Source organism: Lagopus muta, chromosome 2 (assembly GCF_023343835.1).
Source record: "Lagopus muta isolate bLagMut1 chromosome 2, bLagMut1 primary, whole genome shotgun sequence".
Classification (NCBI taxonomy): domain Eukaryota; kingdom Metazoa; phylum Chordata; class Aves; order Galliformes; family Phasianidae; genus Lagopus; species Lagopus muta.
Window position 1 is genome coordinate 96,613,319 of NC_064434.1, and position 24,331 is coordinate 96,637,649.

General features: G+C 40.2%; 1 protein-coding gene across 2 annotated transcripts in view; it reads left to right on the forward strand.

The window, feature by feature from the left end:
* Positions 1–23,523, forward strand: part of SNAP25 (synaptosome associated protein 25) — a 66,142-nt gene extending 42,619 nt beyond the window's left edge. Inside the window, exons 4-8 of one of the 2 annotated variants that reach the window (XM_048938321.1) lie at positions 2,005–2,053; positions 11,861–11,978; positions 16,175–16,300; positions 17,911–18,055; positions 22,207–23,523. In XM_048938321.1, coding sequence (XP_048794278.1) covers positions 2,005–2,053; positions 11,861–11,978; positions 16,175–16,300; positions 17,911–18,055; positions 22,207–22,275 — 507 coding nt within the window. In that variant the 3' untranslated portion in view covers positions 22,276–23,523. Of the gene's footprint in view, positions 1–2,004; positions 2,054–11,860; positions 11,979–12,117; positions 12,236–16,174; positions 16,301–17,910; positions 18,056–22,206 lie in introns of both variants that reach the window. The other variant, XM_048938319.1, reaches the window with a different exon arrangement.
* Positions 23,524–24,331: the final 808 nt, after the last annotated feature.

Consider the following 24,331-nt stretch of genomic DNA (forward strand, 5'->3'; position numbering starts at 1 on the left):
AAACCCAAGAGTCTAACTCAGGTCCTAAGCAGCCTCTTCATGTTCGCACAATGTATGTTTTGTTGAAGTACATACAAATAATTCCAGGTAAGCCACCCTTGGGTACCAAGAGAGTAGAGAGAGCACAGTAACAATCCAGTGCTTAGCAGATCTGACACTTGCTTGTCCCACAGAAAATTTAAGCTTATTAATGGCAGCTTCCTTCTTCTAAATAGGCAAGTCTAAGATGACCCTTGGATTCTAAGTTTCTAAAGGCTGGCACTCAAGCAAGGTGGTACAAGCAAGAAGGGAGAGAGAGCAGCAGCAGTAGCTGACAGGTCACTGACCCAAGGGCAAGTAGGCCTTGAAGACTGTTGGGCAAGAGACTTTTCTCCTCATAGCAATTTACACAGGGATTAAACAAGGGGAGGTGAATCAGGCTGTGCACATCTGATGTTTTCCCCAGTTTCTACAGTGAAACAGACATTAAAATCAAGAATGGCAGTGAGGAGGGAGGCAGATGAGAGTGCAAAAAGAGGCATCTTATCTCCCTCCTGAACCAAGCAGAGTCCCTCTTGAAGCCAAGCACAGAAGCACAGCAGCTGTACCATCCAGCCGGCCCGAATGCTTTAGGTAGGCTTGTAGCTGAGCCAAGGTACGCAGCGTGCTGCTGACACACTGGGAGCACCCTGCAAACATGCAGTGCAGAGCTGATGGCCGGAGAGACATCACTGCTCCTGGACAAAAAGACGAGTGATGACAGTCAGCAGGGCAGGGGGGAGGAAGGACAACATGAAACTCTTGATGTGTCTTGATGGGAGAGAGGACAGCCTAAAAAACCCCTAAAGGACAGTCAGGACAATCATGCTCAAGTAACTGCATTTCCTCTGGCTCCTACAAAATCAATGCTACCAGTTCTGTCTGCTTCCCAGGGGCATGGGGAGCTTTAATTTCATGGAAGCAGTTAAATTACTGCTGCACATATTCAGGTAACTCCTCTGGCAAGCTGACAGGCCGCAGGGGACTTACTGCATCTGTTACTGAAACGCAACATTAAGGATATTGTTCAGGCTATTAATTATTCACAGACATTATCACTGCTTTAAGCAGAATAGAGCTAGTTTCCCCATTATAATTAAAAAGGAACTAGTCTAATCTATGATATAGCTTTGTATCACAGCACCCAGAAACTTGAGGCACTTGATCACAACACAGAGTGGTGATAATGCATGCAAAAACTGCATTGGTGAAAGGTGTTCTGCTGCTGGTTCAGGCAGGAAGGAGCTCTGATGTGCTCAGCTTTGCCCAAATCCCACTCACAGCAAAGGCAATCGAAAGACTCCCATTAACCCCTGCAGGAGATAGGATCAGTGCTGATGCGTTTTAAGAATCTTGCCTTCAAACTCAAAACAAAGTCCATTAATGGATACTAAAGGTGCGGGTTGGCTTATCTATTAGATCTTGGAGCCAAATTATATGAGTAAATCTCAATAAATGCTACCCTAACTTAAAATGCATTTCCTAATTAGGAAAGCTTTCTGACTTCTGTGTTGCAAGAGTGATATACAAATCACTGTGTCTTATTACCACATATGTTTGTGTGTCATCTATCTCTCCTGTGGGATGAAAAAACATCTGCAGTTTCAAAACCCCCTTCTTCCCTTCTCCCACTGCAGAGAACTTTGAAACAAACACTCTTTTTAGAAATGACTCTTGAATAAAGTGATTTCTGTAATCTCAAGGTCTGGGACTTTGTGTTTCCTGCAGTAGTTCAGCACCCCAGGAAATCCTAAAATGCTGGTGGCACAACTAAGAATATATGGTTTCCTTTACAGTGCTCAGTCATGTAAGGGCTTTGGACAGTGCTGCCAGGCCCTTATGACCTTGTCATTCTTTTCACTGTTTTCCTTTTGTCTTCCTATGTCCCGTACCTAGGACTGAGTGTTCCCTCACTGATCTCTCTTTCTCTCTCTCTCTTTCTTCTCTCCCTCCTCTCCTTACCTTGCTACCACTATTGGAATGTAGAGTAAAGATGCTGGTATCAGGACTTTGGTTATGTTGGATGAGCAAGGAGGTAAGTTCAGATTGCTTCAGTAAGGATGTAAACCATTCTCAAAGTACTGTACTAACTGTGTGCAATTCTGAAAACCAGGGCCATAAAACATCTGTGGTTATGCATGAGAATCCAAGGAACTTTTTGTCTTTAGCTTCACTGTCTGGTAAAGCAACGTACAATAACTGTGTGAGAGTCTGCATTTCTTTTGAACTGTTTCCCATTAATATCAAAGAGAGCTGCAGGTTGAACTCATCAAAATCTTCATTTCTTCAACAAGCATTGGGTCGAGATCCAGCTACATGACTTGCCTCCATAAATATAAAATCCAATATTATTCCATCAGGTGCTTTGTAATCTTCTCACTTGTTTAACTACAAGTGAGAGGCATGCAGTGTATGTATCCCAAGAGAAGCTAAAAGGTTTTAGCTTGTGCAAAATGCAGTTTCTTGTTGTATAGAAATGTCAGTGAGGATAACAGGAGCTTAACATTAAAATAGTACAGTTGGTTTATTACAGGGACAGTATATGAGCCTTTAGGTTTAGACGTGTCCCTGCCTGTGGATGACTATGACAAAGAAAGAGCTAGATGTATTCAATACACCCCAGGAAATTACAGTTATCCCAGGAAATTATAGTTGTGCCCTTTATAAAATTACAAAGTAGGGGTAGCTCCTCCTGCCCCCCCCCCTCCTAAATAAACCAGTATTTGCTGCAGACCCACAGGAGAAGCAATATGGTGTTTCCAAAGAGAAATTAATCAAGAGAATGTGAATTTCTACTGTTCTGCATCAAAGCAGTTCCCCCCAAAACCCACAGAATTACTTGGCACGTACACGACACAAAGCTGTCTTAGGAAATGCTTTCTACAGTGGTGATACCATATTGCTCATCAAGCCCAAACACAGGTTATAGGCAATAGCACAACATTATTGAGAAACAGACTGCACAACCTGACAAGTTCTTCTCATCTATTACATCTCTGCTTCCCTGGCACTAAAATGAATGAGAAATAATAAATGGACCTAAATAGAAAGTAGTTTCTTCTGTTTGCCTTTATGTATGCATATTATTGCTTCTTGTATTATGTATCCCTTTTAAGGAAAAGAATTGAAACTAACCAAATATTTTTCTCATCAGTTTGTCTTGACAAGAAAAATATTACAGAACATATTTTGTTATCTATGTATATTTTTTATTTCCTGAACAATGGCAGTAGAACTGTCACTGAATACGGAAGAAAAGATGTTATTTATATCGAAACAGACAGCACCCGTACAGATAATGTGCTTTGTTCCAGAAATGACTTACACACTTGAAATACATCATAAATATTGTCAGAGAAATTCTGTAAATAGCCAGGTGTATCCAGCAGTTTAACTCAGAAGTAGATCAGCAGAAACTGTACCAGTACCTCTAACTACCCATTACCCACTACTACTACATTCTGCTTTGGAAAAGTATGTTCCTTTTCTCTAATTTGTTTTTCCACAGACTGTTAGGGCTATTTATTTTATTTTTAACTCTTAATTTTGTGGGGGGTTTTTTGTTTTTTTTTTTGTGGTTTTTTTTTTTTTTTTACTTTGGAGTGCTCTTGAAGTACTACTGACAAGCTCTGTGCACTTGAGTTATCTCACCTAGCCATGCTAGGAAGGATGTCAGTAGGAGCCAAGGCACTGAGATTGGTGCCACTGAGCTCCCGTGAGTCCAGGCACCTCAATGTTAAACTCCTACTGATGGTGGAAGTTGGAATGTGTATTGTATGGCCAGAGACACAATTAGTTGATACTTACAGGAAAAAATCAGACAACTTAAAAGCCTCCTTAAATTGGTTACAGTCATGCCTTAAGTGGTTCAGTAAATTAAGCTTGTGACTATACAGCATGGGTTTCCCAATGAAAACAGCTTAACAAGTGCTACAAATCCTGGGAATATTTTAATCACCACATTAAATGTTTAATTATGTTTTGTCCATTTTAGCCATATGTATCTGTGATAATGCCTGATTTATTTATTTATTTTATTCTGTTTTAGCAATAAAGGATGTCTACTATGGGGCAAAGTACACTAATGATCACTTTGAACCCTCTGTAATTAGTGCAATCTGTGCAACTCACGGATGTCTCAACAGATTATCAGATTAAGGAAATAATTTGCTAACACTGCCATGTGATCTCTTTTCAGCTGACTGTACAAGTCACTTTAGATTATTAGGTGTTAAACAGACAAAAACCATGACATTCATCTTTCCAGTGGGCGGCAAGAAGAATATCTAATTGTTGCAGAGCTCGAAGCTCTGTTTCTAGGTTTCTTTACAAAATAGTTCGCTTTGAAGTTAAACATACTTCACAAGAAAAACTTGTATTAACCCAATCTAAGTAGTGCAAAGTAGAACTCATTTTCTGACACCATAAGCATAAGTCTTTAGGACTGCAGACTTTTATACTGCGAGGCACTTATGCAGTAAAGGCGCAGAAAAGAGCTAGTTTGGCTGGCTCCTGTTGCTGAACAGTTTGATGCAACAGATCACAGAGTCTACTGTGCCCCTCCAGAAAAGTGCAGCTTTCCAAGGGCTTTCATTACTTCTGTTTCACAGAGAATGGGGCTGCCAAGAAAACTAGTGGCCTCTTCTGGTGCCCTTCAAAGTCACTGGGAATCTGAGTGAGCTCTTGGCGTACAGAATCACTGAATGGCTTAGGTTGGAGGGGTCCATAAAGATCATTTAGTTCCAGTCCCCTGCCATGGACAGGGCTGCCGAGGTCCCATCCAACTGGCCTGGAGCACCTCCAAGGATGGGGCACCCACAGCTCTGGGCAGCAGTGCCAGGGCCTCACTGCCCTCTGAGTAAAGAATTTCCTTCTAACATCTAACCTAAATCTCTCCACTTTTAGTTTAAAGCCATGTTCACCCTTGTCTTGTCACTATCAGACTGTGTAAAAGGTAGGTTCCTTTCCTGCTTTTAAGCTCCCTTCAAGTACTGGAAGGCCACAGTAATGTCTCATTCCACATCCTTCTTGTGCTGGGGGCCCCAAGCTTGGACACTGTAATCCAGGTGGGGTCTCACAAGGGCAGAGCAGAAAGAAAATCCCCTCCCTCTTCCTGCTGCCACCCCTGTGTTGATGCAGCCCAGGATACTGTTGGTCTTCTGGGCTGATGAAGCACACTACTGGCTCAAATTCAGGTTTTCATCCATCAGGATCCCCGAGTCCTTTTCTACAGAGCTGCTCTCAATGAATTCTTCTCCCAGTCTGCACTCATATCTGGGATTGTCTTGACCCAAGTGCAATACTTTGCACTTGGGCTTGTTGAACCCCATTAGATTCTCATGTGCCCACTTTTCGAGCCTGTCCAGGTCCCTCTGGATGCTGTCCCTTCCTTCTATTGTGTCAACTGCACCACTCAGGAAGCAGTCCCTCTGCAAAACAGAACTACCACTTTTTGGGTCAGGTATTCTCACCCATTTCACACTGTCTTTCCATTGGGGAGCCCACAGGAATGAGATGAGATTCTTCCTGAATGAGATTGTTCACAACAGTGAGGAAGCATTTTCCAGAGCCTTCCTGCATCCTTAATGCTCACGTGTTTTTTTTTTAAACCTGATATTGAGTCTCCCATTTAATTAAATATACATATATATATATATATATGTGTATTATATACATACAACTTTTTAAACTAAAACGTTGAAATTCCATACTAAAAATATGACACAACAAAATATTATTGAGGAATGACAATTGGTGTCCTTTTCAAAAAATGTCTTTAAAACACTCTGGCTTGGAAAAAATGTTAACATTTGTATGCATGCTGCTTAAAAACAGACTGTAGAAATGAAATCGATAGTACAAAGCAGAAATACAAAGATAAACCTGGATTGCTGAACTGGTGCAGGCAGAATTTCCTTCTCAGAAACCCACCACACTGCGACAATCGGGAGGCAGAGCAGTCTGGACTATCATGGATGGGTGGATTTTTTTTCGACATATGGTGATATGCTCATGCATATTATTCATTCATTACTAAGAAATTTTGTTCTTGTATTCGAAATGAGGCAGGGGAAGAAAGGATGTCCAGTAGCAGCAGTAGTCACTCAGCCCTTTTTCATCCATGCCAAGATTGAGGAAAATCCACAACTTTGATAGCCGCCAAAAAAGTGTCAATGCAACCAAACCTGCAAAGAAACTGCATGTGCACAAGCACCATGCCCATCCATGAACACAGAGTAACTTAGCTTACCCAATACCTCTGTATGCCAGATCAAGCTGAAGTATGGAGGAAAAACTTTGGAATAAGCAGGAGATCCCCCATGTAAAAGGGCTGGGACCATTTAACAGTGCCCTTGCCAGCTGAGCTCTCTACAGTTCTTGCATTAATTTTGAATTTTAAAGTTTTTCCATCAGTTATGGCTGACCTGTTTCTGCAGCTCTGGGGAAATGACTGCAGTGAATACAAACATAATTACAATTCCTTTCCTCTTGAGAGCTAAACCTGCATGCAGGCCCCTTCTCCAGTTTATCTCCTATTTAACAGCTAGCACAAAAATTGATCACAGAATCACAAGGGTTGGAAGGGACTTCCAGGCATCAGCAAGTCCATTGCCCTTCTGTTAAGACAGGTTCCGTACAGTAGGTTACACAGGAAAGCATTCAGGTGTATTTCCTGTATCTCCAGGGAAGGAGACACCATAACCTCTCTGGACAGCCTATTCCAGTGTGCTGCCACCCTCAAAATAAAGCTTCTGCCATTTTGTATGGAACTTCCAGCTTGAGATAGGCAGTGAAATGTCAGAAGCAGAATTGCTAGAGATGCTCCAACACCTGTGAGCTGAGCTGATCACAGTCAGAAATCATTTGCTAATGAGTAAAAAATAATAAAAAATAAAATAAATCCAGATTCTACAGGGAAAATAGCATTAATTATGTTGCAAGTGTAGTGCAGAACAAAAGACAAACAGATCCCCCACAATTGCAGGTTGTGCCTTGTCTATTGTTATTTTTAGCACTTGACACGGGCTCACAGGCACTCCCCACCAGCCTTCTGCCATTCGTATGCATGCTTTGCAATGCCTTTCAGAGTGGAGCTAGGTCACAGCTCAGGATATCTAAAAAGGCTGTTCTAGAAATGTGCTTTGATCCAAAATGATTCTTTGTGGAAAACTGGATCACCAGCTATCACTGGAAATAGTTAATATGCTGACTCTCTTTCAAACTCAACCCTGTGGTATGCAATTACGATTAAAATGTACTCTCAAATGTCCTTTTCTAAAGAAAAAAAAAAAAAATTAAAATTGTCCTTGGTGGAAATTGCTTCATTCCACATCCCTACATTGAAGGAGCAAGCTCCCTTCTTCAAAGGCATTTGACTGAAATTCAGAAAGCCCAGGCCCAAATATTGGTTGAAGAATATTTTTTATTAATTGCAGATGGGGATGCAAAGGTGGAGCACCACCACATTGTCCCTGTCCTGTTCTTACATCCAACACTGTGCTAAAGATGCTTTTGCAGCTGTGTTTGCTCAAGAGGCCACAGGAGGAGCTCAGGGATGCCCTCACCACTATTTCCCCCTTCCAGCCACTTCCCCAGGGATCAGCCATAGAGAGGGGATTTGCCAAGCTGTTACAGAAGATCACTGGCAAATTATACCATAAAACTAGCTGAGCAACCTTATAGTACCTCAGATGCTTGCAGTATTGATATAGAAGTAATTCACAAGTGTAATCATATAGGTTAAAAAAATATATCCTTGCATAAATTCTAAGGCCTGCCATCAGTTTGCTGTAAGCTTTGAAAGCAGAAATATGGCCACTATATTTTAATTAAAGTGGCATTCTCAGACTAGAATAGTATCAATATGCAAAAGGGACTACTATTTAGCAGTTTCCTGGGGGAAGAAAAAAAAAAAGAAAGAAAGAATGAAATCAGAATGAACACACCTCTAATGTGTACTCTGCCACCAGACTGAGGCAGTGCCAGTTACCTTACATGCCATATATATGATATATATGTATATAAATGTAATGCAGACATAATATATTTAAAGAACACCGCAACAAACTATCAAAAATGTTTAAGCTCCAACCTTGAAGTGCTTCTGTAAATCAGTGATAAAGAACATGATCTTTGCTGGTGTGAGTTTGCATAGATTCATGGCAGTATGTGCCAGCAGACTGTCTTTCTTAAGACTTTTAATACAATACACAAAGGTAGACTAGGGGAGGTCTTTGAGAACAACAAATTAAGCTTTTGATAATCATCTAATCACTTGCCAACAGTGATTCATTCTGGGCCAGATTTTAATATCATTCATTCCTAAACAAATCCAGAGCGACCCCATTAAGTTAATTCCTCTATAATATTTATGCCTCAATAATTGTGATTAGATTCATGAATCTATTTACTTGCCTGTGAGTCCAGAACTTTGACAGGTATGAACTGGTATTGCTTCATGAAGACAGCATAACTATGCTGATTTAAACCAGCTAACAGTGCTGTCCACTGTATTATCAACTACCAAGTGGTTTTAGGAACTGTCTAGACTTCTGGGCTACACACGTGGGATAGTCTTTACACTGATGAGGTTTCCCTCAGTGGAAGATAAATTAGTTATGAGTCTCTTTCAAGAAATACTATAAGCATCAGACAAATCCTAAAGAAAGCTAAATTAAGCCAGACTCCTGGAGAGAGTTATAACTTAAATAAAAGTCTTTAAGTCATGTCAAATATAATCTTCAATTAATACTCATCTATTCAGGCAGAATAGGAAACAGGAAAAAAAAAAAAAAAGCTCAAAATGCCCTGCTACACCCTTGGCTTCAGAGATCTGAGCAAGAAAACATGCTTGCAATAGAAGCCAACCAGTGGTGCCTGATCTACAATTGATCCCTGCAGTCTCACCTGACTTTTCTATTGCCCAACTAAGGTTAGGAAAATACAGGCAGCAAAGTTGGAAGAGAGGTCAGTACCTCTTGTCGCCACAGTGTCAAATATGCAGCTGGTAACATCCTTTTAATTGAGAACCCTGAGAACCAGCTAGGCTCTGCAAACAGCTCTCAAGAGCAAAATGAGGGAATCTGCAATGGAAATTCAGCAATTCCCTTCATGTTGCATAAGCCAGCAGACAAGCCAACTCACACTCCCACCACCGCCTTGCAGAGCAAGAGTGCTGCCCAGATGCACAAGACTCAGAGCTAGTGAGGAGCAGGAGAGCTTGGAGGAATACCATCTTCTACCATGTACTCACAGCTCTGGTGAGATTCACAATCTGTGGGTACAAACATGAACCACTGCTTCTGCTCGAGCATCCACACCAAAATGTAAAACTATGGTGGGCATTAAAACAATACAACCTAGTACCTCTACAAGAAATACACTCATTACAAGAAAGACATTGAGGCCTTGGAGTGTGTCCAGGGAAAGGCAAAGAAGCTGTGAAGATTCTGTAGCATAAGTGGGAGCACAAGCTGAGGGAACAGGGTTGGTTCAGTCTGGAGAAGAGGAGGCTCAGGGCAGACACTGCTCTCTAAGCTGCCTGAAAGGAGGTTGTGGCAAAGTAGGTGTCTGCCTCTTCTCCCAGATTACAGTGAGAGGATGAGAAGTAATGGCCTTAAGTTGAGCCAGGACAAGTTCAGGTTGGATATTAGGAAAAAATTCTTCTCAGAAAGAGTGGTGAGGCACTGGCACAGGCTGCCCAGGGAGGTGATGGAGTCACCGTCCCTGGAAGTGTTCAAGAACCATGGAGATGTGGCACTGAGGAACATGGGTTAGTGGGCACGGTGGGGATCACCTCAGATTTGATGATCATAAAAGGCCTTTTCCAACCTTAACGATTCTGATATTCTATATTTTCTCAGTAGAGTATCTATCTCGCAGAACTTGAGCAATGTACCTCTCAGGTTTCCTTCTCTGTTTCCCAATACTTTGCTCACATTATATGTGCTCCTTTTAGAGGACACTGCTAGGTACTCTGAACCCCCTGGAATTGGGGTCCATAATGGCCATGCCATCAGGAGGCAGGCGCATCCAGCTGGGAAGAAGGAGAACTAACAGCTGAAGAGCAGATGCAGCCAGCAATGCTGACATGGCACTTCTTCTCCAAATCCAGCTTCATGCAAGGATTAAGCAAAAATTTTAAGTCCAGTATTTGAATTATTTCAGCTTGAATAATTTAGGACAGTATTTTCAAGGGCCTCTAGGGGTGAGATGCCCAACTCTCATTAAAATTAATTAAATACAATTAATTTTAATGGGAATTGAGCATCCAAATCCCCCAGACAGCTTTGAAAATCTAAGCCTCCATTGTTATTAGAAGCCCAACTAAGAAATTAGGCCTATTCATGTTCCCAAACAAGTCAGGAGGAGTTTCATACTGACGTCAATAGGCACATGATTTATTTTTTTTTCTAAAATGTTTTCTTTTTTTTTCCTTTTTTTTTTTTTTAAGATTTAATCTTGGCAGAACTCAATTAATGTCAGGGATGACATTGGAGTTTCTCCTGTAACCAATGCTGTCTTAGTTCCTTTCCACTCAATTCAAATTCTGTGTTTATATTTTTTTCTTCTCAATACAGGGAACAGGAATGTGATTGTTTCACAGACTCCTTAGGTATATATTTATTTTTACTGGATTGAAATGCTACTCCAAGTAACTTTCTCATTGCATGTAGCACTTGAGTTTATTTTTATGAAACAAATGTTGAAGCTTCCCACCAGTGTGAAGTGCCTTAACTGCCACAAACTCCACATAAGATTCCCAGTCCCACTGGATCCAATATCTGTCGTACAGTGGAGAATCTGGTCCTACAATTTTACTGTTTGGCATGGCATTCTGTTTCTCTAACAAGTAAGTTATTCTGAACCTTTAAGTCTCTAAGAGAAGACTAAATCACTGTCAACCGTAAGCAGAAATAAGACAAATTCTGTTTAATGCCAGCAGAGACAGTGCAGGCTTTAGGCTGGTTACTGCACTTGATGCTTCAGCCTGGAGCAAATCAGAAGTGACCCCATTGAAAAATCTTATTCTTTACCTATTGTTTATTTTCATAAAATTGCCTGGGGACAGAGACAATGTATGCCACAGCTAGCGGGCCTCTTTCAGTGAGTATCAGGCTCCTGCAGTGGCTGCAGTTCCTCTCTGTTAGCAGGAGTTACTCCTAATTTGCAGCATCCACGCAAGAAAGAAAATCAGCCCCAAAGCCATAGGCAGATTCAAGATTAACCTCCAAAGCCAATCAGAGAGGCAGGTTTCAGTTTTCTCAGCCCCTGGAAAAAGGAGTACTTGGACATAGTTCTTCACAGCTCACACACCACCTCTGGTCCTGTTACTGCCAATTGTCTCACTCAGTACCCACTAACCCAAGCAGTTACACTGCCACACCTCACCTAACTTCAAGGCACTTGTAAGCGTAAGTAACTGAGGTATCTTCCATAGAAAGTTACCTTTTCTCTTGTATTAACATGAATAAATGCAAAATAATAACATTTTATCTTGCTTTCTTTTGGATGTCATTGGTGTCTTAGTAAGTGGTGCATTGTATTATGTTTCTGGACCTTAAAGTTTATAACCCTTACTTTCTACATCATTACATCTTGTTCAGATTAATATATTTTGAACATCTTCCTCCATTGTTTTACTCTTTCCATATTAGTAAAAAACATCTTCGGCATCCAGAACGGCTTACATCACGTTAACAATGCATCAGATTGGATTAATGCATTGTAATGTCATTACTGATTCAGTTCCACATGGTCATTTTTCACGTTCTGTTGAAGACAAAAACAAACAAACAAAAATACAATTCATTCCACACTGTCATCCCTTTGTCCTGACCAGAACAACTCGATCGTGTTGAAGAAGGCATGAACCATATCAACCAAGACATGAAGGAGGCCGAGAAAAATTTAAAAGATTTAGGGAAATGCTGTGGCCTTTTCATATGTCCTTGTAACAAGTAGGTACTGGGTACCGGCTCTGCTATGTGGTGTCCAGTTTTTTTTGTCACAGTGAATGTCTGAAGTTTTTGTCTTTTTTTTCTTTGTCCTTTTCCATCTGCTTCATTCTGTGGGGATAAAATACTTGTGTTTAATCAGAACAACTGGAACGCATCGAAGAGGGAATGGACCAAATCAATAAGGACATGAAAGAAGCAGAAAAGAATTTGACGGACCTAGGAAAATTCTGTGGTCTTTGTGTCTGTCCATGTAACAAGTAGGTGCTGCCTGCCTCATCTCTTTGAGCACTTAAGGCTGATCCCAAAGGCCTTGTGAAGCTCATCCTTGCTAGGCACATGGACAGGATGAGCATGTGGCATGCAGAAGGAACGATTCTGGTTCAAACGCATTCATCTCATAGCATAGACAAGTGACTGGAAATTACTGTAGATGCATTAAAATCAGGCATACTGCAGTGAAAGCTTCACTGTTGACACCTTCTAATGGTATAAGTTTCAACATTTTACACAAAGTGTACTGAGTGGTTCCATTTTCCAGAGATCAAAACCACTGGAGCTACTTTATTCCTGGAGGTCCTAAATTTTAAAACATTTTTGCAAACAAGTTTAATAAGGAACAACAAAAAACCCTATAGTTTGAAAATGCAGAAGAGGCAATAATAAACACTAGTCAAAATTATAGATGAAAACCATACTTCTCATTGTTCAACAGAAATTGTTCTTGACAAAACTGAAGAAGACATGACATTTCACAATTGGAACTCAATGTGAAATGGTTTTATCCTGTCTTATGTTTATACAACCAGATTTGAGAAAATCCAAGCTAAAAATTATCTCATTTGGGTAGCATGTACACTAAGGAGAAATGTTGAAATGTATCAAATGTGCTTGCATGCCATCACTTTTGAACGAAACTGTCCTCCAGTAATGCAAAGCTTGTTTTAAGTGCCAGATGAAAATGTGAAGTACTGTTATGTGGTGTAGGAAGTGGGGGACAAAGTGGGCAGACCAGAAGTCCTCAAGGAACAGCAAACCCAGCATGCAGTGAGTCAGCAATCAGATAGGTTACAGTGAAAGCATTTATAAGTGATTGGCCAGAGACTGTACAGAAAACAAGGCAGAGAGCAGTGGTTCTGCAGTACTGTATTCTCTTCCTGCATGGCACAGACTCTTTCTTCAAGGTCAGTCCTACAAAGATTATCCAGACCAAATGAAAGTGAGCTGCCATGGAATTCAGTGGAAATTTGGCCCAGAACAGAAAGATTATGACTGGATTTCTGTCTTCTCAATCCTGATTTATTTTGAAGAGAATTCCCTTGGGACACAATGCAGTTACTGCCTCAGATTTCAAAATTAGTTTTGCTCCTGTGCACCCAGCTACAAATACTTTGTGGAGGTAAACAGTCTGCACAGAATATGTATGCTATTGCCTTGATATACAGAGCGGGAGAGAGGCAATAAGAAATGGAAAGAAGGACACACACACACATGGACCTTTTGAGTGGGCCCTCCTGCAATCAGTTCTAGCTGTGATATTGGCTGTGTCCCTAATAGCCTTCTGAATTAAAACAGGCAGTTGAACAAGTGCAGGAGAGCTGCAGGTACAGAAGTATGCAGCAGTACCTGAGATACTCCCACACTCTAAAAGCTGTTGCAAGTTAAAGAAGAGCAAGCCAAGACAGCATCTTGCTCCTCCTGGAGCGTATGCCAACAACAAAAGTTTTTCCCTGAAGCACAAAAAATCATCATGTATTTTGCAGGAATCTTCGTTTTTCAGAGCAGATTTAATTGTTCTATTCTGTAGGAAAGGCTGCTCTGAACTGACAGCCAGACCTGTGGCATGGATAGGGTTAGTAGCTGACACATGGCACCACAATGATTGCAGTATCACGAAATCAATAGGTGCAAGAACAGGAAAATACTGTACGCATACAATGTTCATTTTTCAAGGTGTGTCATCCTGGCTATAAGGCAGTATTCTGCCTTTGCAGACTGCAGTCCTATTTCATAATCTAGCACTGCTAATCAGTGAACATGTTTAGAAACAAAATAAGGATGAACAATGCTTTTGTTGTAGCCTGTTCCTTTAATCACTGTGCCAGGAACCAACTGGTACAAATAAGATGATATTCTGAAAAGTGTAGTGTAGGAGGGAGAGAAATCCAGACAGTTCTGAGCATTAGTATTGCCATGATCTCTTAGTGCTTTTCTGGTTAGTGGTAAATTAAATGCACATATTTCATAAAGATTAACTGTTTCACATGTAATTGTACTCTGCTGTGAATATAACTCAGTGAGTCGTATCAAAATGTAAAGCTTGACCCTCCATTCTTAGAAGACCCACAATACCCATGTCATGAAACTTAGGCTAGCCTGCAGTCAAAAGGACAAATGCTACTGACATTGAGCAGGCCCAGGCTCCACCTGTATTAATTGCAACTCCACAAGAAAACAGAGGTTGGGTTCTGGGTACATCAAATCATTCACTTCTAACGTAGACTCTGAGTTGTGTGGGTCTAAAGAGCAGACAAATATCTGTAAATATAGGAGAGCTACTTTCTCTTATTTCTAGAAATGTGAAACTCAATTGTTAGTTCCAGAGATCTAAGAAGAAATAAGCCAAGCATCCTCTTTCTAACTCTTCACAAATTTAATAGAAAGTAAGCAATGGAACAACAGATGGGTATTTGGGAAATACCCTCTCTGCATCTGTATTTTAATTCTATATGGAAGGATGCAACACATCTTCAGACTTAACAGATACTGAGCTCCTTCAGGGGGCAAGGAAAGAACATAAAACCAGAGATAAGTTTGTTGTGTCCTTTCCTAAAGTCCCCAGAAGCATGCTGTTTCTCTCCCAAATTCCAAGCCACAGAGCTGTTTATATGACTGACTGTTGCTGACTGAAGAAAAGGGAAACCATGGGGATTTGCAGTTCCCAAGAAGTCTGTTGAAAACTGCTCCATTTCTAGAATAAAATCAAGAATTTGCAGATACAGATCCTCAACACTCATGCTGTCTTGTTTAAGTGTCCAATCTTGTCTGACAGCTCCAATGCAGCAACCCTAAATATGCTACACATGCTAATCTGCCACTGAAGGTATGCCTGGATTTTAATTTTCTGTCCACGGCAGCTCAGTCAAAAATGGCTCTTTGAAAGTGAATAACAAATATAACAAATACAGTGACATGCTAGGCTGCTATAAAGTCCTGTAGTTTAAAAATCCTGAAGGAAGTAATGATCCATTTTTGCCTGTGTCTTGCTTATTGTGAAGGCTGTTACTGCTGATGCATTAAGAGTATGACAAACTATTGGAGCAACTGTGCTTAGTGAGAATGCTTTACTTCTTATTCATGCCTGTAGCTGGTGCATGAAGAAAATGTAGAAAAACTTCCCTTTCTGATGCTAGATTGCTTGTATCTATTCTTTTCTCCTGCACTCATTTCACTTCTGCCTATTTTACTTTTTGTCTCTGTGGACAAAGGTTTGTACATCAACTGTAGATGTATGATTACTATTTTCATGTACCGATATATTATTTGAAAATCTAACAAACCCTATGAATTTTATGATAAAATAATCTCCAAACCACCTCGGAAAAGGTTAGGGGCTTTAACTGCCTCTTATGCCACATATATGTTAACAACAGCAAAAGCCCAATGTTCTGCATTGTAAAATGTTGAAGTCTAGCCAAATCCTTTTTACTCTAAGAGGGTGTGTTGCTGTGATGTGATGTACACACTATACTTGGCAGTTATGTTTTTATGTCTGTCTGCCAATACGTTCACTGTGTTTGATGTCACAACGTATGTGTCGCTGAAATGAAACAATGTTTTCTACTTATCTGTATTTCTTCTCTTTTTTTTTTCTTCTTTTTTTTTCTTTTTCCTTTCTGGAAACTCAGTCAACATCCAAAAACTTGTGTGAAGTGTTGTGGACTTAAAAGTTGCAATTCACCCTATTGGATACAAAACCTCTGACCATCACGGTTGTTGTGGCAGTAAAGTTTAAAAAAAAAAACACCCAAAACTAAACCAAAAACCATCCTTTTACTCAGGGTTATGATATATCGGTATACAATCAATGACCCTCTGAAAACTCATTTGCTTGATTCAGCTTCTAGCTTGGAGAAGTAAAATTTTGCATTTGTCCTTGTCCACTGGATGCTTTGTTACTCATCAACTTTTTTGCATAGGCTTAAATCAAGTGATGCTTACAAAAAAGCCTGGGGCAATAACCAGGATGGCGTTGTAGCCAGCCAGCCTGCACGTGTTGTAGATGAACGGGAGCAGATGGCCATCAGTGGTGGCTTTATCCGCAGGTGAGCCTTTTTATCCACTGTTTTCTCTCTATTTTCCTTGTCACTGATATATTTAGATTTCTTCCATATGGTCATGAGTTCTGTGACACTTGTTAACTCCTTCAGTGACACTGGGTAATGTGATGGTGCCAGTGTTTTCCACCATTTTACCATGCACCAAAGCATTCAGCAGTGCTTCCTTTCTCTTCTGCCAAAGCAAAGCCAAGCACAAAACCTGAAGTACAATTTCTACCAGAGGTAAATAGTTTTTGAGAAAACCACTTCCCTACTCCTGATCATCCAGAGAACCTCACTGAACAGGGAATGACGGCCCATTCCTCAGCTGCCCAAAAGCCAAAACCATTTACCCTTCATTGGCAATCCCTGACACTCAGGTGAAAGCTACTTTGAAACACACAGCTATACTAACAGCAACTAAACTGCAAACTTTCTCCAGTACATGGGGATTCAACAACTACATGCTGATTACAGTGCTTATAGAGCATGTATTTAGATGACAATGTTACCAGCTGAAAAGATAAAGCCATACCGGTAGGCAAAGCTTTGATCTCTGAAGATTAAGGATGCTGGATTAATAAGTAATTATCTTTCCAAAAACTATTATCCACTCTTTTTTTTTTGCTGCTGTGATAAAAGGAAATCAGTGCGATAGAAACAATGCTGTCATGCAATCTGGAGTGTGGGATGGAGTTGCCATTTAAGTTTGCTGGGTCTGCCATTCACTTTTTTTTATTCTTTCTGGATGGCAGCCCCATTAAAGCAAAGGCTGGGGCATGCTAACAGAATAGCAGTCAAGAAAGTTATGCCATGGCATAATTCTTCCATGAATAGCTTGTAGTGCCCTTTTATATGCCCTTTTATATATAGTGCCCTGTATGAAGACAAATTACACAAGAAACTCAGAACAGTCATTTTATGAGTGGGAAACGTTTCCAAGTGCCAGTCTTCATGTGCCTCTTCAGGCCTGGGAGCACTGAACTTGGTCCTCAATCAAGTGCAAGTGTTTCCTTTTAAAAAATAAGCAACTGTAAAAGATGGGGCTAAGAGGGCAGACAAAAGGCAAATAAACTGGGAAAATTTGATTTTATCTACTGAAAACACATTTAATTAAATACAAGGTTGGGTCAGGATTTTCTTGTCCAATATTTTGGCAAGACCCAAGTCCGTGAAGAATGAATGGTATCCTGTGTGGTTGAACACAAGCAGCTGCTTTAGTTCCACTACCCTCTGGCATTTCCCACACTGTAATCACACACAGATCCAAATGAAACATCCTTTCATTCTTCCACATCTTTTGAGAAAGCCCATTGCTAGCAGGGAGATGTAATAAGTGGTGCAGACAAGCTCAGACAGCAACACTTTTAGGAGCAGAAGGAATGAACAAAATGAGAGTGACAAACTCAGACAATTAATCCCAGCATCCAAAAAATAAGCATGTGAAGGTTTTCAGGACAGCTACTTAATAATCCCCTTTTTTCAAAGCTGAGCACTGTAGCATGCTCCACAGCTGACAGGCAAGGGACGATGCAGGAGAGGTTTTGGGTGAATCAGTTTCAGGGGAATTTCTTCTCTCCTTGCTTCAAATAATTGGTTGGTTTTATTACTTCAAGGGTAACAAATGATGCCCGGGAAAATGAAATGGATGAGAACCTTGAGCAGGTCAGCGGCATCATTGGCAACTTACGTCACATGGCCCTGGACATGGGCAATGAGATCGACACACAGAATCGCCAGATTGACAGGATCATGGAGAAGGTAAGAACTGACATTTCTAAGAGAACCCCAAGAAGGGTGGTGTTTTCCCTTCTGCAAGCATAGGCCGTGCATAAGAAGAGCAGATGTGTCTACCAGCTGGTTCTCAGCTCTTTAAAAGGGTGTGCTGTAGTTTTAATTCTGCTCAGAGGAGGACAGATGACAGAAATAACTGCTAGTGCTCCTCTCTCCTCCTTCCAAATCTTTGGACCACCACAGAGCTTGCTGCTGTGGATCTTTAGTAACCTTCAGTGCTGGTTGGGTTGAAGCAGCACTTTTGGTTCGCAAGACAACAGCTAGTGAGGAGACCCCTTAGCACAAATAAAGACTACTTCTGCAAGGGTGTTGGGAAAGGACAAATATCCCGACTTGTGCAGAACTGTGGAATTTGGACCCTGGCACTTCCTGGCATATTTTAAGCCTTCCCAGACTCTCCTTCCCTCAGAAACTGCACAAGTGATTTAGAATAGGATTGCTTCTTTAGAGGACCAGTCACAAAAAAGGGATGGGGATGCATTAAGCAAGGCTTTGCTGCATGGAAAAAGTCCAGCTAGACTTGTCATACTGCCTGATTATAATTACATTGCAACATATCCACCAGCTCTCTTGGTGTGTGTACATAGAACTGGACCATACATGAGCCTGGTAAAGTCCAGAAGCTCAGTATTTCTACTGTGATATCACCAGCTAAAAAGGTAGAAAGCACTGTTCCAGTGCCAGACCTGCATTGCAGATTTCTGAAGCATAAAGCAGCACCCTCCAAACCCCGCTGGGATCGCACTGCCATACTCACATCTCAAGATCTGCAAGCCATCTGCATTCACACTGGCAGCGCTCCAGGCACAGGCTAAAGTGACATAAGAGGCTAGATCTTCATCTGGTGTAAAATCAATACAACACTTGACTTCAGCTGAGATTTACACAGCCTGAGGATCTAACCCAAGGACTTACATGTGCTGCTTAGAGTTAATGCTGACCATAAGCGGTAGAGCTTGTACTCTTGAGCCTTCTGGCACGTGCAAACCTTCTCAGATGAGCAGGATGTCCATGCCTGTTTCTCGTGTCAATTAATTATACCAGAGCCTAGTATGCACACATATACACATGCACACACAAAAGGAAAAAAAAAAAAAAAAGAAAAGAAAAGAAAAAAAAGAAATAGCAGTCAGGGATTCAATCAACTCACTTTCCTTATTCGGGTTTGATTCCAAGAAGGATTGGGTGAAGAATATGTTGCCTTACAGGCAGGAAGCTAGTCTCTGACATAGTCATACAACACAGAAGAGTGCATGGTTTTGTGTCAATCAAAAGTGTGCTTCATAAAGCTGCATCTATTAGTCTGCATATATTGGAAAATGTACAGTGTCACCATGATGCCATTCTGCAACAATTCCTATTTTAGGGAAAAATGAAATGGGTGGTTGGAGGTGAGAGATTTACCATTGCTGTTCATATGAAAAGCAGCAGAAAACAGCAAATTAATCTACACTGCAACAAGGGACTGGAAAATTATCCATCCCATGCCATAACTAGTTTAAATAACAGTCTATGATATACATTATTTTTTCAGAGGAAGACACACACACATTTGTAGCTATCCTCCTCATGTCATAGCATAGTAGCAGGAGACATTCCCTGCAGATAGAAATCAGATGCATGCTATCCACGTCTGCAGGATACTATCATAAAACGCAGCAATCCTAACAAGGATTCTTTATCAGCTCATGCTTGTAAACATCTGGAATTTGAAAATACTGACCAGGCCTCCTGTGAACATGAAAAACGTGGGCCATATCTCTAGGCAGTGCATGCTGAGAGCAGCAGCTAACTGAGGGACTGGCCTTCCACATCTGAGTGGTTTTCCTACAGGGTTAGGTGTGCAATGTTTCATACAGCAAACGGAAAAAATGTTGGTAGCTAATGCAATTCATTAAATCCAGCCTCATAGGCACGTCCTGCTGGTCAGGGCCCTTGGCTAAGAAGAGTGACACATTTCTGAAAGATGGACTTGCAGTGTACACAAATGAATCATCAGGAAAGCAGCATAAAAATAGGAGTCTTCAGTCTTCGTGAAAATCTGCTGAATTTCTTTGAGTAAGAATGTGCGGCCCAAGCAGTAATGAGATACTAGAAAAGGAAACATAAAATATTAGGATAACCCTCTATTAAAGATAGAAATTACTGAAACTGGATAATACCAAATACCAACACCAAAAAATGCACATGCTTCCATTCTGCAATGAGACAAGGCAATAGGCATCACCCCTGGCTGGTGGCAGGCAATGCAGGGTGGCTGGAGTGGTTTTCTTTTTCTGACCAACTCGAGCACTGTGCTTTCAGTCAACTATCATCACTAGAAAGATCCTTCATTGGCATAAGTTGCAAAAGCTTGGGTACCTCACCAAGGTAACCCAAATGCTTCTAAAGCACTTATGTTAAACTGGATGTGTGCATCCAAACCAGAGCAATTTCATAATGCAGAGACATAATCTAATCTATTCATGGTAATCAGATGAGGCAACAAATAAAAGGTTTTATTCTTCCTTTAGATCAGAGAAACAGGGACAAAAACTAAAATGATGATGTGATAAGTAGGTCAAAAGGGTCAAAAACCATCACCAGAAGACAGCCTGTTCCAAAAAAGAGCCATTAATGGAGAGCTGGGACCAAAGTAGAAAGGCTAAAAACATTTTGTCTTCACTCAGCTGGGAAGGTCTGGGCAAGGACTCCCACTGACTTGGATGAAGCATCATTTACCAAATTTAGGCTTCAGTATTCCCATTTAGAAACATTATGTTTCATCAACACTTAACATTCAATCAATATTAATGTATTTCATGATAAAGTTAAATGCTTTCAAGCCATTAATTTATCTTTCAGGTAATCTTTTGGCAAAAGCTATACTGCAATAGACAAGGTCAAATTCATGGATAAAAAACAGAACTGTGGCTCATACTGAGTAGTTATGGTGATTTACTCTTGCTGAGGATCTGGCACATGCTGCTGTACTAAAAATACATGTTTACATGTGCCAGAACAATTAGGGAGAAAAGCCCAAGATGCTTAAGAGTGATTTATTGCAGATCGCTATAACCATTTTCAAAGGTATTGAAATGAATGTGGGAAAGATACTTCAGCCTTTGCAAAGATTTAAAATAAATCTGCACTATTTGGGTACACCCCAGAGAGCTGGGAATAATCATCAAGGCAAAAAAAAAACAAAAATAAAAAATGAAAACATCAAACTGCAGAAAAGAGTTTGCTATTTGATGTCACGCTTTTAAAGCAGTAACACAACTCTCACCTTTCTCACAGGTCTCATTTCAAACACTGAAAGCATTTTCTATCTCATCCTCTACCAGCAACATGGACTTGAAAGGAGCTTTGCCAGTTTTTGTCAGCTACAATAATGTCTTTGACTTCAAAACTAACTTCTACAACAGAAGTTGTAGAGCAACAGAAAGCCATGGTTAAAGTCTCTGCCTTCTCAAACAGAACTCCAAAATCTGTTGTTCTATTAACAGCATTTTTTTTGTATGGCAAGTGTTACAGCATGGAAGACAGTGAAGTTAACAGTTCAGCCCACACTGGACTAAATTCCAGTTTGATTTTTTGAAATAATGGTAGAATCCCAAATCATGATGGAATCCCTTCCTTCTTAATTCCCATCTATGCAGCTGCCTGATCAAAGAGGTTATCCTGTCTTGCAGCTACACTGAACTCCTTGTTGAGAGAGAGGAGTAACGGCATCACTCCTGCTTCTCCCTTCCTTGCCACACACACAGTCAAAAGGTCCAGACAGAGTCCAGGTTCACTGAATCCAAGCATTACAGAGCACTGGAAGATTTTCACTAATGAAATCCACGTGTGCATCACAAGTTTTATCCTGTCATCCACCACTGTTGATGGTGCAAGCCATTAGCACCAGCCACAGATCTGGCATGGCTTCTAAGAGAGTGTAAGAGAAATTGAATACAAACACAAAAGCTCACAAAAACTCAAAGGCTACTCAGTGTCACAAAATCAGGCTCATGTGTAACTTCCATTTGTTTTGTTTTTCCTAACAGCCAAAACTAAAGGAGTGCCCACGAAGCACTGTGCACCTTCTCTCTCTGCCACATAATCATCTGTCCCCTTTCTTTGTGTTTCCCTAGGCTGATTCCAATAAAACCAGGATTGATGAAGCCAACCAGCGTGCAACAAAGATGCTCGGCAGTGGTTAAATGCAGCAAAGTGCATTTCCTTTTAATGCTGTCCCAGAGGGCAGTACCTTCATGCTTTTATCATGGTATTTACCTACTAGGTTTGCACACATGCACATATCAGCCCCATTGTAAATGTTGTCCTGTGTAGTTTGTCAGCTTTCCAAAAATGATACTTGTAATTAATTTTTTTCTAGATATCTTTCTTTCCAAAGGTTGTACATAGTGCTGATTTGATGGCTATAGCTCACTATGACGTTTTTTGGGATTTTTCCTTTCCTTGTTTCTGTTTGAATTCCTTTTCCTTTTTCCTCTCCTTTTTTAAAATGATGTTTGCTGAATGACAACCATGTTGGAATGCTAAACGTGCTGTTAACCTTTAAATATACAGTATTGTTCTTGTAAAACTGTGACATTCCACAGAGCTACTGCCATGCTCCTGTCTTTGGGTATCATGATGTTTAAGCACTTAAACCTGCTGTCTTCAGTTCTTCATTGCCATTATCTGTTGTTATGATTTCATGATTAGACAATGTGGAATTATCTAACTATAACAAGCATTGCACTACAAAGTGATGTGATTTATGCATTTATGCATGAGGAATAAATAGACTTTTAGACTCCTACTTAAACAAGACTTTTTCCCATGGCAGTAGCATACCAACAATGACAACAAAAGCATGCTCAGTATTCGGACTCTTTTGGGACTATGTTATACCAGCAAGTTTGCAGTCGTGCCACTTTTTCTTGTTGATATATATATATATATATACATAGAGTTATTAATCATGATCATTTTTTTTTAATTATGAAAAAAGAGGGATTTGGCACTCACCATTTAGCCATTGCCAGCAAAACGTGCTTGGCTGAAAACATGTCAAAGACAAAAAGAATAAGTGTAATATATTGGGTTTGTCTGCTGCTTTTGAAGACTATCTTTTGAAGGAAACGACTACCATATGAAATGGTGCAAAGAAATGTAATTTTTATAAGGCTCTCTCTTACTAGTCGCTATCCCCATGTGGTTTGTTATCAGTACAGTTCTCTGTTGCTTACCTAGAGCTATGCACACCAAATCGCTGAGATGTTTAGTAGCTGACTTAATTAAAAATAATAAAAAAAACCTAAATGAATGAACTCTAGATAAACTGTGAGATAAATATCATTTACAGCATGTAATATGAAATTCCTTATGTCTCCTGTCAGTTTGTGAAGTGATTGACATTTTGTAGCTAGTTTAAAAATTATTAAAAATTATAGATCTCAGAATCCATGCTTGCTTTATCTATTTGTTGTTCTATGTGTCAGCGAGACCCAGTTATTTGTCACTAACTGGGAAAAGGAGAAGGGCAAAGAAGTCCAAAGACTCTTTACTAATTGGTTCTGTATGAGAACTAGAAACAAAAGATTTCTGTTTGCAATATTGTATAACAGAAGTGTCTGCTCTAAAAATAGCATTTTACACTAAGTACAAAGTGAATATTATTTTAAATACCTTGGCTTGGATTGTCGAACATTGATCAAAATATATTTTCTTGTTCAAGGGAAAGGAAAATGAAATAAATGATATGCTGCAAAAGGATACAGTTCCTTAGTCAATACAATTCATTCCTGTGGTGGATCTGGACACATGATACATACCTGTTTTCAAGGAACACTTTCAACTACAGAGTTTGTGTAGTTTCCTAAGAATATGTATTTTTAAAGGACTAACAACAGTTAACATTTACTGCCAGTGAAAAGCGTTACCATATTTTCCCAGGGATTTTTTTCCCTATATGGACAAATTATGATTAACTCTACATGAGCGACAGTTCACGCATGCATCTCACATGGCCCTAAGTCAAAATACACAAAGAGCACAAATGTCAGCATAATTAAAATCACATGCTAATGCATACACAAGCAGTATTTTCTGAAGCAGTTTCTTATTTATAGTATCTACTAAAAATTCATTTAGGTAAATATTTCTCCCCCACTACTTTAAGCCAAAGAGTAAAATTCAAGCAATTACTGTTAATCTGCTGGCCATTTCCAATCCTGTTCATTCAGGGATTCTAGTACTTGTGACAGCAGT